The sequence below is a fragment of the Moschus berezovskii genome, chromosome 5 (genome assembly GCF_049115385.1).
Source record: "Moschus berezovskii isolate FMDL1 chromosome 5, NW_MosBer_1.0, whole genome shotgun sequence".
NCBI lineage: Eukaryota > Metazoa > Chordata > Mammalia > Artiodactyla > Moschidae > Moschus > Moschus berezovskii.
In genome coordinates, this window is record NC_142464.1 from 67,527,696 (window position 1) to 67,543,996 (window position 16,301).

At 39.7% G+C, this 16,301-nt stretch overlaps 1 protein-coding gene across 2 annotated transcripts in view; it reads right to left on the bottom strand.

The window, feature by feature from the left end:
- The window catches only part of RFC1 (replication factor C subunit 1), a 79,966-nt gene that overhangs the window by 21,717 nt on the left and 41,948 nt on the right, over positions 1-16,301 (bottom strand). For both annotated transcript variants that reach the window (XM_055435016.2, XM_055435015.2), the window contains exons 5-10: positions 15,448-15,680; positions 14,272-14,349; positions 7,937-8,014; positions 6,710-6,797; positions 4,990-5,261; positions 2,193-2,300 (exon numbers count right to left, since the gene is read on the bottom strand). In XM_055435016.2, the coding sequence (XP_055290991.1) occupies positions 2,193-2,300; positions 4,990-5,261; positions 6,710-6,797; positions 7,937-8,014; positions 14,272-14,349; positions 15,448-15,680 (857 nt within the window). The remainder of the gene's footprint in view (positions 1-2,192; positions 2,301-4,989; positions 5,262-6,709; positions 6,798-7,936; positions 8,015-14,271; positions 14,350-15,447; positions 15,681-16,301) is intronic.

Genomic DNA, 16,301 nt, shown 5'->3' on the forward strand with positions numbered 1-16,301 from the left:
CCCTACCATGCTCTTTCATTCTCGAACTCTCATTGCAGGACCAGCAAACCACCCAATATTCTCAACCTCTTCTCCAATATTCCCTCCATGGCCTTGCTTTCACTGAAACCTGGACACCCGCTAAGAACACCACTTTGGCTCAAGTCCTCTCAAGCAACTTTTTTATCTTTCATACAGGAGGCAAGCCTGGCGTCTTCCTCCAGCCTCCTACACAGCCCACTAGCCCCTTCTGGCTCATCCTCTGCCCCTCTTTATTTATGGGAACTACACCTCCACCTGTGATCTGAATCCCCTGCCCTTCTACATTCTCAGAAACCTCATAGTACCTTTGATTATCCTTCTCTTTCTGGGATATCTTCAATCTCGCCCTTTCTGGTAGATCAATTCCATCATCAAAAAAACACATGCTTTAAGCATCTGACTCAGCGGTAAAGAATCTGCCTGCCAATTACAGAGATGACAGTTCAATCCCTGATCTGGGTAGATCCCCTGGAGTAGGAAACAGCAACTGGCTCCAGTGTTCTTGCCTAGGCAATCCCATAGACAGAGGAGGCTGGTAGGTTACAATCCATGGGGTCGCAAAAGAATCAGACGTGACTAAGCGACTGAACAACAAACCTTAAAGACACTCACATTTTCCCCCTGAAGCCACCTCCCATTTGTAACTAGAAGTCCTCTCCCTCCTCTCCCCTTCACAACCAACATCATCTACTTATGCTGCCTCCATTTCATCTCCTCCCACTCACTCTTCAACCCACTTCCACCAGGTTCCGCCTCCATCGTTCTAAGATCCCTAAGGATCACTCACATTGCTGAACCCAGTGGACGATTTTCAGTCTCCACGGTTTTTTTAAAACTCTCTCCTCCCTTTGCTATGTGATACCACCATTACCAGGTTCCTCTCCTCTGTGGCTGCTGCTTCTGTTTTTGGGTTTCACCCTCCTCCACTTCACGAGGAAGCTAGGTCCAAGGTCTCTTCTCCTTCTGTCCTTGTTTGCCAGGTGACATCAAGTCCTTCAAACATTTTCTACATGCCAATAATGCCCAATCTTTTGCATCCCACTGTGACTTCTGTTCTGAGCTCCAGTCCTGCAAAGCTACCTGTCCACTGAATATTTCCATATGGCTACCTTGCATACATCTAAAGCATGGCGTGGTCACAATGAACTCATTATCATCTCCCCAAATCTGCTCTGCCTCCAGCCTCATCAGTATCCACCCACAGATGCTCACGCCAATAACGAGGAAATCACCCGATGCTCATTCTTTCTCAGTTCCCACTCCCAATTACCACCGCGTCCTATGCATGCTACGGTAAGTCGCTTCAGTCGTGTCCGACTCTGTGCGACCCCACAGACGGCAGCCCACCAGGGTCCTCCGTCCACAGGATTCTCCAGGCAAGAACACTGGAGTGGGTTGCCATACCACCACGTCCTATAGATTTTCCTTTTTCATTGAAGCTACTTCACTTTTCAACCTGGTCACTGCTACTACCCTAGACAAGTCTCTATCGTTTCTCACCATCTCTCCTAATTGATCTGCCTGTATTTATTCCCCCCTCCCTCCACTGCACTCTGTATTTAGCAGCCAAGAGTGCTCAGCCTGAAATGCAAATCTGGTCATACTGTTCCCCCACCCACAACTCAAGAACCAGATTCCCTAAAAGAATCTCTGATTTTTCCCTTATGGCACATTTCACAATTATAATAATTAAGTACCATGAAGGCAAAAAGCTTTAGTCTCGTGACTGCCATATCCTACTTCCTAATTTGTAAAGATGGTGACTAATGTTTTTATTTATTTACTTTCTGCTGTGCTGGGTCTGTTGCTGTGTGGGCTAAAATTTTCTTGTGGTGAGCGAGGGTTACTCTCTACTTGCAGTGTGAGGACTTCTCACTGCAGTGACTTCTGTTGCAGAGTACCGGCTCTAGAGCACGCGGGCTTCAGTAGTTGCAGTTTCAGGCTCTAGAGCACAGGCTCAGTAGCTGCAGCGCACGGGCTTAGCTGTTCCACGGCAGTGGGATCTTCCTAGACCAGGGGTCGAACCCATGTCTCCTGCATTGGCAGGCAGATTCTTTACCACTGAGCCACCAGGGAAGCCCTGTTCATTTTTAATTATTAATTCTCTGCTCCTATAGACATAGTGAATACATACATGGACCCATAGGCCAGAGGTCTTGAAACATTCTTACCTTTGGTATTTCTTTGGAGCCCAGAGCTTTGGGACCTTCTCGATTTAAGTAGCTTCGGTAAGCTTGATAATTAGTGCGTCTCTTTTCAGCATCGTCAGGACTTACAGACTTTGGGGAGACGGAAAGAAAACTGAATAAAGTCATGCAAAATTCTTACAAAATTAAAAATACATATCAAAAAATAAATAAAAATATCTATCAATAAATAAACATTAAGTCACTTCAGTGCTTGATCCTGATACTAACATTTTCAGCCACACAGGTACGCCCCAATCTACACATGCTAGGCTTACAAACAGCCCTGCTGTCAGCCCTTCTTAAACCCTTCAACTCTCTCTAAAGGCACAAACCTCAGGGTAGACTGAGCATACAAGCCAAGTGGCTCGCCCCAAGCCACAAAACAAAAAGATGTATTTTATTTCAAAAATTCACATGAATTTTAAATTCTATTCCATAATATATCATGTGTATTTCAGTGGAAAAAATAATTTTTTCCCAAGTAAACAATCACAGAAGAAAATATACTCTGGCTCTGAATACCCTTAAAATAATTTATCCCCTGTACTCCTGGGGAAATAAGCACTGCAGTCTGAGAATTAATGGCTTTATATAAACACCTGGTTCAAATGAGGGACAAGCTATACTCCAAAAAGCAGACACATTCTATATGCCACCACTCTCCCTTCTGGCTCTAATCTCTCCTATTCTGTTTCTCTCAAGGGATCTGACCATGGGTGTGTCTCAGAAAATACTGGGGAAATCTTTTAAACTATAATCCCTGGATGCACTCCAAGTTTTTGATCCAGAGACAAGAGGTATAACCAGCATGGCATGTGTATATTTGGGGGAAGAACATCCTAGATAATTAAGAACCACTAGAAGAACGATCTCTGTCATTTTTTCCACTTCCTAATTTTACATTATTTTTAACTTGTAAGCCACTTCAAACTCCTCTGAGACTAGACAAAATACTGCTTTTATACAAATAAATGATTTAATCAACAGAAGAGAGTAAATTGCTTTAGTTTTAAGTTAATTGTGCCATAGGCTATAGGCTAATCCTAGACTGTAATCCTACTTTTTAACAGTGGTTCTCAAATGATGTTGTGCAACCATATCATCTGAGAAGATTGTTGAAATATACCTGCCCAGACTACACGCTCTAGGAAATCATATTTTTAACTAGTGTCACAGGGAAGTACAATGCATGCCAAAATGGGAAGATCATTTATAACAATAATTTTGAGAAAAAAATAACTGAATTATAAACGAATTATAAAAGAAATCTGAAGCACATTCATTTATGAAGTCAAAATTATTTGACTGAGATAGACTGAATTTACAAAACAGACTTTCATGTTTACAAAACTACTTAAGTTCTCTGAGTCATTTCTATTCCAACTTTGAAAAATAAGGTGAATACAACAGAATCATTTAAAAATTATTCTGCTTTAATAAAAATAGACAAGTGTCTGTAAACTGAACATGTTTAGTGTGTCTGAAGAAAAATATTCATTGTCCAGCTAAGTACTTTGTGAAGAAAAATCTGAGACCAGAAAGTTAATTGTTCCCTTAAGCATATTTATTAGCACTGACCAAAAACAAAAGCATCTAGAAATCATCAGCATTTTAGTTTTTCACTAAAAAATAATGGTGATGAGCACTTAAAATAGATAATATTCTGCTCTTAACTCCAAGTGCCAAAGAGGCTTGAAGGACCAGTGGCTTCTCTTATGATCCTAATAAAGTGGTTTCAAACTGGAGACTCTAAGAAACATTTCTCAAATATACATGAAAACAAAAAAAACTTCTAAAAATCATTCTGCATTACTTCACTGTTTATCCCTCTGAAAATGATTTCAGTATCTCAACACTGTTAAACAGGAGCAAAAAGGCATACATTCAGGACAAATCCAAATAAGTTATTTTAATAATAGCCAAAATTTATATAGCACGTATTATGTACCAGGCACTGTTCCAAGCAGTTATACACATTATCTCATTGCATACTATTATTATCCCAATTTTACAAATGAAGAAACCAAAGCAGAGAGAGGGGAAGTAACCAAACTGAGGTCACATATCTGCACAGTGGCAGGGCTATGATCCAAAACTGGCTCCAGAGTTCACGTTCAGAGCCACAATGTTATATTACTTTTTTCTGGCCTTAGAGAACCTCAGTTCAAAATGACTCTGCCACGTACTCACCAGATGACCTTGGGAAAGCTACTTAAACCCTTTCAGCCTGTTTTATCATCTTTAAAAGTTGAATAATAAAAGTAAATATCTCTTGTGGTGAAGTTTACATGACGTATCACCTGTACGAGCACAGTAGCTGATACACATTAACCCTCAATACATACTGGCTTATTTAGCTATATTAGTAATAATAACCTTATTCTGCAACAGCATCTTTAAATAAGAGAGTATCTTTAAGATACTATGCTGCTAAGTCACTTCAGTTGTGTCTGACTCTGTGCGACCCCATAGACGGCAGCCCACCAGACTCCCCCGTCCCTGGGATTCTCCAGGCAAGAACACTGGACTGGGTTGCCATTTCCTTCTCCAATGCATGAAAGTGAAGTCACTCAGTCGTGTCCGACCCTCAGCAACCCCATGGACTGCAGCCTACCAGGCTCCTCCATCCAGGGGATTTTCCAGGCAAGAGTACTGGAGTGGAGTGCCACTGCCTTCTCCTTAAGATACTATAATGTCTTACAAAGTTAGAGACAAAATTTGAAAACAAGCCAGATCCACACACAGCCCCCACAATGATACCCTTTTTGAAAATGTCTACCTCTTTTTTAGCTGGAGAACTTTTGATTTTCTTAGGAGTTCTTGTCTCTTTTAACTCAATAACATTTTCTTTTCTTTTTGAGACCATAGACTCTGTTTCTTTATTGGAACTCTCTTCTTTTTTTTTCAAAAGTGCCAGCTTAGAACTGGCTTTTGGAGAAGTTTCTCCTGTTTTATGAGCTGATGACCTGGAACGTTGCTGGGATTCACTTGATCCTTCACACTTAGTTTGCTTCTTAGGGCTGAAGTTCTTTCTTTCATCTGAAAATTGTTCTGTTTTTATGAGGAAGAAAGAAAGGATTATAAATGTTGTTTTTGCAAAATGATACCCAATATCAAGACTATTTTTTCATTTTTGAACAGAATAATCTTAGTAGGACATAATGTTATATGGTGACTTCATAACATTCACATTACAACTTCAGTTCTTAAGTTTATACAAAATATTTTAAAAAATTAAATATTTGTATATTCTTTGTGTAACCAGTTCAAAATAAGAGATCTGCCTTTCTAACTATAAATCATTCATTAATTGAAATAAGATAGTAAACTACATCTGAGAACATGGACTTTATTCCACAGATAAACTTCAATGATCTGAAATTCACAGAGAAAAGTTACTAATTAGAACATCCTGTCACATAAAAATTCTGTTTGTAATAATGTCTGAAAGAATCCTGGGATTTCAAGACTAAAATTATATGAACAGATACATTAATACTTATAAGATTAAGCCCATCTATTAGCATCTAACCACTAGCACATGGTTAGGTATCAGGACCACTTAAAAAAACTAAAACCTACAGACAACTAGCAGAAGAGCTTCAGATGACCTGGACGATGACGATTCAACTATATGAGCTTGGAACATCTAGTCTTTTGTCTTCATGTACTGAAGTCCACACACTTGCACTACACTTGGAAATTACCATGAAGCCAAACAACAATTACAGAGCAGACAGGCATTCTGTACCAGCTAACATCCACACAGTTTGCCAAGTATCTAAGTAGAACGTGCTGCAGTACTCCTATGAAATTATGTCAACCTAAGAATACCAGGCAATTATTATACAGAGTGAAGGAAGTCAGAAAGAGAAAGACAAATACTATATATCAACTGAATACAATCTAGAAGATGGTACCAACGATCCTATGTACACGGCAGCACAGGAAACACAGATGTAAAGAAGAGACTTTTGGACTCAGGGGGAGAAGGCAAGGGTGGGATGATCTGACAGACTAGCACTGAAACATACATTCAGTTCAGTTCAGTCGCTCAGTCGTGTCCGACTCTCCGCGACCCCATGAATCACAGCACGCCAGGCCTCCCTGTCCATTACCAACTCCCGGAGTTCACTCAAACTCATGTCCACAGAGTCGGCGAAGCAAAACAGATAACCAGTGCAAGTTTGATATATGAAGCAGGGCACCCAAACCCGTCACCATGTGACAGGCACCTGTCACACAGGTACTGTGACAACCCAGAGGGATGGGGTGGGGAGAGGGGTGGAGGGGTGGTTCCGGACGGAGGAGACACATGTATACCTATGACCGATTTATAGCAAAACCATCACAATAAAGTAATTATCCTCCAATTAAAAATTAATTTTTTTAAAAAAGAATACCAGGCAATTATTGAACAAAATGTTTAAACAAAAGGTTACATGAAGTTTCTTCTATAAAGATAAATGTTCTGGCTTACTTTGTTCTGCTAGTTTTACCTTTATGAGGATATTTAGGTTTCTCTGCTTTACATAAATTGACTTGTACAGATGAAAACATCTCTCTCTCTTCTGCGTCCTTTTCAGTCTAAGAAAATGTAAAAAACTGTCAAATGCAACAACAGGAAAACTTTTACCACAAAGTATGTTGTTAAAATCAACCAAAGATTAAGGGTCATCTTCCAAAGTAGCAAAACAATGCAATAAATTTTCATTCATTCTTACACAAAATTTCTGGGGCATGAAACATGTTTAATTACTTTCAATTTTACAGATGGGGAAACAGATGAAAGAGTATATAAAAACAGACCTAAAAAAAACTATCCCAGTTGCTCCCCCTTGTGATTCTGAAAATGAAAGCCTTGTTTCTGCTGCTTTTATCTCAATTCTCAAACTGTTAGCATCATGCAGTTAAAAACTAAAATCTAACCCAAAGACTAACAAGAATCTAAAGCTCAAAAGAAAAACAAGAGTACTTTCTCAAAAGAAAAAAAAAATGTCCATTCTCTCCACTGCTCTTCAAAACTCCATTTTACAGAAAGGTTACAATTGGGGTGTATGATGCAGTATTTTCAATTTGAATGTCTTTAGATGAAATAATAAGGCTTTTCTAATGACAACGTCTCCACCATTCCCTATATTGCCTTACATCTGCCTGCTGTAAAATCTCTTAAAACGGTCAGATTGATACTGACAATATTAACAGTGTGATTCAATAGAAATAAGGCTAATTTTTTTGAGATCAAGGGCTTAAAGAAAAAAATCTTGATGCTTTCAGAGATTCCCCAAAATACTCACTATTTGAGACCGTCCTAATACAGATCTTAAAGTTAGCTAGCTACAAACAACAAATTATGCTTTTAAAAAGACAGTAATTAATATTATAATTATTAAACTTTAGATTCCATTGGAATCTTTATTTATCAGTGTTATGCTCTGAACAAGTACATAAGAACCTCTTTGGGACAGACAGTAAGTCAAAGTTACAATTTGCTTTTTTGTGAAGAAGGGTTCTGATTAGCTTTGGTCCTATCAATCTTCCTTTAGGAAGAATAAGCTTCTCAATGAGCTTCCCCAAAAACATTTTCGTTAACTGAAATAATTTTAAGCATCTCTCTAGTAGAGTTATTCATAGTTATATCTCCAGAGCCTAGAATACAAAGGTCTGAAAGGAAACACTGATCTGTATTGTATATTCAAAGTGCAAACAGCCTGGTAAAACACTACCTTTTTGGTCTTGGGTTCTTCATCCAACATGGCTAACGTTCTAGCAAACTCTTCATCTTCATGCAGTTGTCTCTCCAGCTGTAAAAAGTGTCAACACAGTAAGTTGCTTTTTTTTCCTTTTTATAAATAAAAAGCTTTAAAATGTTCGGTTCTTGATACTTAAAAGAAACTGGAAAAACAGTTTCTAGAAAGTAACTATGACATTTTTTCACTTAGAAGTATCACAGGTTTGTTTTGCTAAGTCAAATTAGATTGCAGAATATATATTGCTAGTTTTGCAGGCAAGATACATGGATCTGAGCATAAAGATCCAAGTCTTTAGCTTTTTCTTAATGGTCCCAATGCAATACTTACAGATCTCTCATTTCTATTTATTCTAAACTCTAAGAAGGGCTCAGAAAAGAATCATTATCCTAACACAAAAAGCAATAGCCTGGGTGGGGGCACAAAAAACTGAATAAATCAAGAAAATTATATAATTTCTTTACACATGACAGTAAGATACAAACTAATGCAACCATCATTAATATCAAACTTCTATTTTCAATTACTAACTCAAATGTATCTGTTCTTTTTTTTTTAACAGAAGTACAGCAGACTTAACAATTTTATACTAGTTTAAGGTATACAACACAGTAGTAATTTCTCTGTTTTAACTTCTGAAAATTTAAGTCATTATACCAGAAGTTTTCCTAACATGCTAATATAACACACAGACATTCTAGTTACCTCGCTGTTATTTCCAAATAGTACAATTGTTACTTTCAGTTAAATGGAACTCTTCTAGAAGAGAAATGTGTGGAAACAGATTATATTTCTCATTATAATCTTATGCTCCCCGATAAAATGGCCTAATACAATACGTTATTCAAACAAAGGAAAGGACCTCAAAACCAATCCAAAAGAAAAGATTTGCAAACTGGTATAAGCCTGGTAAGAACTCAGTAACCAAACCTCCTCTTGTTTATAAAATGAATTAACTCAAGCTACACAGAACTACAAGCCAGCCAGACAGGCGCACATCAGTATGCTGTTGCCTAGCATTTCTTTACCATAACTGAACTGTACATCTAATTTCTAAAACAAACAAACAAAATTCATCATATAAAGTTCCTCCAAACTCTAAACTTCCAGGGGTCCTGCAAGGATTTCTGGTTGAACTTCACATCATTTTTCTAAAATTTCACACTATGTAGAAGTAGACTTCTAGTAAACATGAAATTAAAAGACGCTTACTCCTTGGAAGGAAAGTTATGACCAACCTAGATAGCATATTAAAAAGCAGAGATATTGCTTTGCCAACCAAGGTCTGCCTAGTCAAGGCTATGGTTTTTCCAGTGGTCATGTATGCATGTGAGAGTTGGACTGTGAAGAAAGCTGATCGCCGAAGAATTGATGCTTTTGAACTGTGGTGCTGGAGAAGACTCTTGAGAGTCCCTTGGACTGCAAGGAGATCCAACCAGTCCATTCTAAAGGAGATCAATCCTGGGTGTTCATTGGAAGGACTGATGCTAAAGCTGAAACTGCAATACTTTGGCCACCTCATGAGACAAGTTGACTCACTGGAAAAGACTCTGATGCTGGGAGGGATTGGGGGTAGGAGGAGACGGGGACAACAGAGAATGAGATGGCTGGATGGCATCACTGACTCGATGGACATGAGTTTGAGTGAACTCCGGGAGTTGGTGATGGACAGGGAGGACTGGCGTGCTGTGGTTCATGGGGCCACAAAGAGTCAGACACGACTGAGCGAATGAACTGAACTGAACTGAAACAGGATTCTAGTTGTTTTAGAAGAAATTTAAATACTTCCATTAGAAATTCATTATTGGTAATTAGGATATTATGTGATCAAAAGTCTTATATTTTAATACAATGTTTATCATAGCAGACAGTGTTTAACATACTGACTTGCAAGTTAGATTCCGGGTACACATTCACTAGATGAATAAACAAAAAGGCGAAAGTGAAGGGGAGGGGAGGAAAATAGACGCTCTTAGAGGGATAATTAAGAAGGACAGCATCAGTCAGTTATTAACACCCTGAAAGTCCTTCATAGACTAATAAACTACCCAAACAAGATTCTGAAAGAATGTGACAGAAATGGGAAAACAGAGGATTGTGATACAAAGTGCCACACCTGGTTTGGAAAGCATAGGGTAAGCCTTCAGTATCTGGGACAGATAAGAAGTCAGGTCCCTAAAACTCACTCCACTGTTTTACCTAGGCCATGTGTGCTACCCTGAGTCACATGGATACCTGTATATAGTTTATCAAATTCAGTATAGACAGTAAGATGGAAAAAGATTTTGAAAACACAAACTATAAACTGCCAAATCAATAAAACATGAACAGCAACATACACTGCAGAAGACTGGAATACTGTTCTCTCACAACCGTTATCAAGAGCCTCTTCCTTGCCAAGCACTAACACGGGCGCTAATGTACAATAGCTGTGATATAAACACCCCTGATAGGCAGACTTTAAAGTCGACATACAGAAGACATTTAAATAGCAATTTAAGAAGACACTTAAATGTTAACAGTAGCTACAGGGGGTTCAGCAAAGTACACAGAAGGGATTTCTAACATAGTTTAGGGAATATGAGAAAGCAACATTTAAGCTAATAAACAGGAAGAGGGTTCAAACAACAGGAACCAAGGTCTGGAGCCTCTGACAGAGATGAACACTTGTCCTTGAAATAACCTTCTTCACTTGGCTTCCATAAAATACCAAGCTTTCCTGATTGCTCCACTTCCCTAGCCACTTTGGTAAATCTCCTCTGCTTGATCCTCCTCCTCTTCCTGACCTCTCATTGTTAACAGTGCCCCAGAGCTCAATTCTGACACTTCTTTCCTGTTTACATTCTCTCCATGATCTCATCTAGTTACACTGGTTTTAATACCATTCAAATGCTACTGATCCCAAATAAGTATCTTCAGCTTAGACCTCGCCCCTGAGCTCCAGATTCCTCTACCAACTACCCACTCTACATCTCCATCTGGAAGCCTATTAGGCATTTCTGAGCAAAACAGATTTCTTGACTTCCCTGTACCAATGTTCCAGTCTTAATAAATGATAACACCATTCACCTAGTTGCTCAAGCCCAAAAAACATGGAGTTATCTTTGAATCTTCTCTTTCCCTCGTACCTTACATTCAGTCTATCAGCAACAACTTGAAGGTTATATCTTCAAAAAAGCACATATAGATTGTGACTACTTCTGACCACCTCTTCCATTACCACCACCCTGGTACAAGCCAACATTGTTTCTTGCCCCCGCCCAACTCCAACAGTCTCCAAACTGATCTGATTTTGCCCCACCATGGTTTATTACCTTCATAACAGCCAGAATAATTTTCTTTTAAGATCCATCAAGTCATGCCATTTCTCTACTCAGTACTCCAATGTCTTCTCATCTCACAGAGACTAAAATCCAGACTCCTTTCCATCCCAAGTCCTTCTGGTAGGTACCAAAGACCAGTCATGACTTAACAAGATTTGCTGCTATTTCTTTCAAAGTCATCAAGCTCAAACATTTCCACCTCAGGAGACTTGCACCTGCTTTTCTGTTTAGAGAAAATCTTCCTCCAAGTGGAGGGAAGCTTACCACTTAATTTTATGCCCCAATGTCATTTCCTCAGAGGGGTTTGCTAACCTCTGATTTAAATAACTCCATTGACTGACCCCCCAAAAGTAGCTATCCCTTTACTTGTCCTCATAGCATTTATAATGACCTGACAGTATTTTTTTAAACTGCAGCAGCCTTAACACCTAGAAGTGTGCCAGATTAAGTGCTCAGTAAACACTCATTAAATGAATATAACAGGTTTACTACAAACAGTACTCTGAATGAATGTAGATTTAGGGAGCTTCCCTGGTGGCTCAGAGGTTAAAGCGTCTGCCTCCAATGCGGGAGACCCGGGTTCCATCCCTGGGTCGGGAAGATCTCCTGGAGAAGGAAACGGTAACCCACTCCAGTATTCTTGCCTGGAGAATCCCATGGACGGAGGAGCCTGGTAGGCTACAGTCCACGGGGTCGCAAAGAGTCGGACACGACTGAGCAACTGAACGGAACGGAACATATTCATTAGTGATATGCAAAAAAGCAAAATGGCTGTCTGAGGACACCTTACAAATAGCTGTGAAAAGAAGAGAAACGAAAAGCAAAGCAGAAAAGGAAAGATATAAGCATCTGAATGCAGAGTTCCAAAGAATAGCAAGGAGAGATAAGAAAGCCTTCCTCAGCAATCAATGCAAAGAAATAGAGGAAAACCACAGAACAGGAAAAACAAGAGACCTTTTCAAGAAAATAAGAGATATCAAGGGAACATTTCGTGCAAAGATGGGCTCGATAAAGGACAGAAATGGTATGGACCTAACAGAAGCAGAAGATATTAAGAAGAAGTGGCAAGAATACACAGAAGAACTGTACGTAAAAGGTCTTCATGACGAAGATAATCACGATGGCGTGATCACACACCTGGAGCCAGACATCTTGAAATGTGAAGTCAAGTGGGCCTTAGAAAGCATCACTACGAACAAAGCTAGTGGAGGTGATGGAATTCCAATTGAGCTATTTCAAATCCTGAAAGATGATGCTGTGAAAGTCCTGCACTCAATATGCCAGCAAATTTGGAAAACTCAGCAGTGGCCACAGGACTGGAAAAGGTCAGTCTTCATTCCAATCCCAAAGAAAGGCAATGCCAAAGAATGCTCAAACTACCGCACAATTGCACTCATCTCACACTCTAGTAAAGTCATGCTCAAAATTCTCCAAGCCAGGCTTCAGCAATATGTGAACCGTGAACTTCCAGATGTTCAAGCAGGTTTTAGAAAAGGCAGAGGAACCAGAGATCAAATTGCCAACATCCGCTGGATCATGGAGAAAGCAAGAGAGTTCCAGAAAAACATCTGTTTCTGCTTCATTGATTATGCCAAAGCCTTTGACTGTGTGGATCACAATAAACTGTGGAACATTCTGAAAGAGATGGGAATCCCAGACCACTTCACCTGCCTCTTGAGAAACCTGCAGGCAGGTCAGGAAGCAACAGTCAGAACTGGACATGGAACAAGAGACTGGTTCCAAATAGGAAAAGGAGTACGTCAAGGTTGTATATTGTCACCCTGCTTATTTAACTTATATGCAGAGTACATCATGAGGAACGCTGGGCTGGAAGAAGCACGAGCTGGAATCAAGATTGCCGGGAGAAATATCAATAACATCAGATATGCAGATGACACTACCCTTATGGCAGAAAGTGAAGAGGAACTCAAAAGCGTCTCGATGAAAGTGAAAGAGGAGAGTGAAAAGGTTGGCTTGAAGCTCAACATTCAGAAAACGAAGATCATGGCATCTGGTCCCATCACTTCATGGGAAATAGATGGGGAAACAGTGGAAACAGTGTCAGACTTTATGTTTTTGGGCTCCAAAATCACTGCAGATGCTGACTGCAGCCAGGAAATTAAAAGACGTTTGCTCCTTGGAAGGAAAGTTAAGACCAACCTAGATAGCATATTAGAAAGCAGAGACATTACTTTGACCACAAAGGTCCGCCTAGTCAAGGCTATGGTTTTTCCCGTGGTCATGTATGGATGTGAGAGTTGGACTGTGAAGAAAGCTGATCAGTGAAGAATTGAATCTTTTGAACTGTGGTGCTGGAGAAGACTCTTGAGAGTCCCTTGGACTGCAAGGAGATCCAACCAGTCCATTCTAAAGGAGATCAATCCTGGGTGTTCACTGGAAGGACTGATGCTAAAGCTGAAACTCCAATACTTTGGCCACCTCATGCGACGAGTTGACTCACTGGAAAAGACTCTGATGCTGGGAAGGATTGGGGGTGGGAGGAGACGGGGACGATAGAGAATGAGATGGCTGGATGGCATCACCGACTCAATGGACATGAGTTTGAGTGAACTCCGGCAGTTGGTGATGGACAGGGAGGCCTGGCGTGCTGTGATTCATGGGGTCGCGGAGAGTCGGACACAACTGAGCGACTGAACTGAACTGAACATATGCTAGTCTACTTAAGGCCACAGAAGTAGATGAGACTGTCCAGAGTGAAAAGAGATATGACCAAGTTAAATTATTTTAATTATACAAAAGGAAGTTTTCATTCAAAGAACTCTAATAATAAATCTTTAAACAATTATCCTCTGTTCTCATCATTTATCTTTTATATAAACTTAGGTTTTCATATAGTTTTAGATCTTATTTTACACATAACTCTTAGAATGAGGCTCAATTCAAAATAAGACTAATTGTCTGCCTGAGTAGACTAAATAGTAAGTGACAACTCCAATGATTACGATTATCTAATGAAAATGGCAATACCTCTGCATCTTCATCAAGTTGTAATTGCTTGGCAATGGCTTCATCATTTAATCTGGAATCATCTGCATTTTGTGAAGGCTATATTTCAAAGAAAATCAAGCAAGAATAGCATAAACCTTAAATTCAAAGTAAGGTGCTTTTTCTTACATGTAGATGAATACTGGGTTGGCCAACAAGTTCATTTGGGTTTTCTGTAAAGCCGTATGGAAAAACCCAAATGAACTTTTTGGCTAACCCAATACACCAATGAGAGATAAATATAGTCTCAATGCAGCATCAGCCAACAAATTATGTTCACGTCTACTCCACGATCACATTCAATTTCCTAATGAGCAAATACCCTACAGACAGATGCTTCTCACGTATTCTATTGAAATATTCAAAAGAAATATCCCCAAAATCCTATCTAAGGTCTTGACTTCAGAAATAGCCCAGAACATTGGCAAACCAATAGTGAGCGAAATTACACTATCTTATGGACTCACTGGAAAAGACTCTGATGCTGGGAAAGGTTGGGGGCGGGAGGAGAAGGGGACGACGGAGAATGAGATGGCTGGATGGCATCAGCGACTCTGTGGACATGAGTTTGGGTGAACTCCGGGAGTTGGTGATGGACAGGGAGGCCTGGCGTGCTGTGATTCATGGGGTTGCGGAGAGTCGGACACGACTGAGCGACTGAACTGAACTGATGGAGGAACTAATGAAATCAACACACACACCATGTGCCAGGTTTCCACGCAGGAAACTACTTTATTTATCTGTATTTCTGTTTCCTAAGTGTCCAAAAAAATGAATCCAACCATCAGTCTGAAAGGTCAAATGTACAGAACAGGTGGGCTCTAAGTTACATATTCATTACCTCACTTGGGAACAATTATATTGTCCAGTTCTGTCTAGCTGAGGTTAATGGTAAAATTATGAGTATTTAAACACTAAGAATTACAATTTATTCTCATGATTTAAATGATCTTTCCCACTTTCAAATATTAGAAGCTTCAATGTGTGATATGCCAATTTCTTCATGCTCCAAAATAGCAGCCACACATTCTACCCATAGGAAAATTATTTTCATCAATAAAACGTTGATTTATTTATAAAGTTCACATCTCACCTCTGATTAACAACAGTGAACAGGGACAAATCCTGAACATTCTTGCCTGCACGGAGAACACTCACCTCTTTTCTTCTGCTTGCCACCATCTTCTTATCTGATCTTTGGATGCTTCCAGTTCCGAAATAATCAAGCACTGATGTGGGGGTAAGTTTTATTGGTGACAAAGGCTTATTCTTGGTCTTAGTATTTTCCTCATTCTTTTTCATGTTTGATGCTCCAAGATAACTATTTGTAGATCCTCCATTTTCTTTTGATTTAGAGGCTGCCTTCTTACCCACAAAGTCATCGTCTTCATCTTAAATGAAACATAACCAAATGTGGTTTGATAAAACATCAATTCTAACTACAAAAACAACCATTTCCACCAACTTCCTAAAAAATATATACATGCTATGGGATGTCAATGACTTTTTTTCTTCCTATCTCCTACATTCAACAGTTAGCCTCACATTTACCAGTGCTTGGTCCGTAAGACACCGTATCCCCCACTGAATACCCAGAGTACATAAACGTGTATTTATTCACATAGTCAACAAATATTTACTGAGTGTCCACTATGTGCAAGGCACTGAGGATACAGGAGTGAATAAGGCAGACAAAATTCCACACAATTATCCTTCAGTTAAAAATAAATTTTTTTAAAAAGACAAAATTCCTGCCCCTATAGAGCTTGGTAGGTTGCAGTCCATGGGGTCGCTACTAGTCGGACACGACTGAGCGACTTCACTTTCACTTTTCACTTTCACACATTGGAGAAGGAAATGGCAACCCACTCCAGTGTTCTTGCCTGGAGAATCCCAGGGACGGCGGAGCCTGGTGGGCTGCCGTCTATGGGGTCGCACAGAGTCGGACACGACTGAAGCGACTTAGCAGCATAGAGCCTGGGGCCTAGAAGAGGAATTAGATATAAACATGT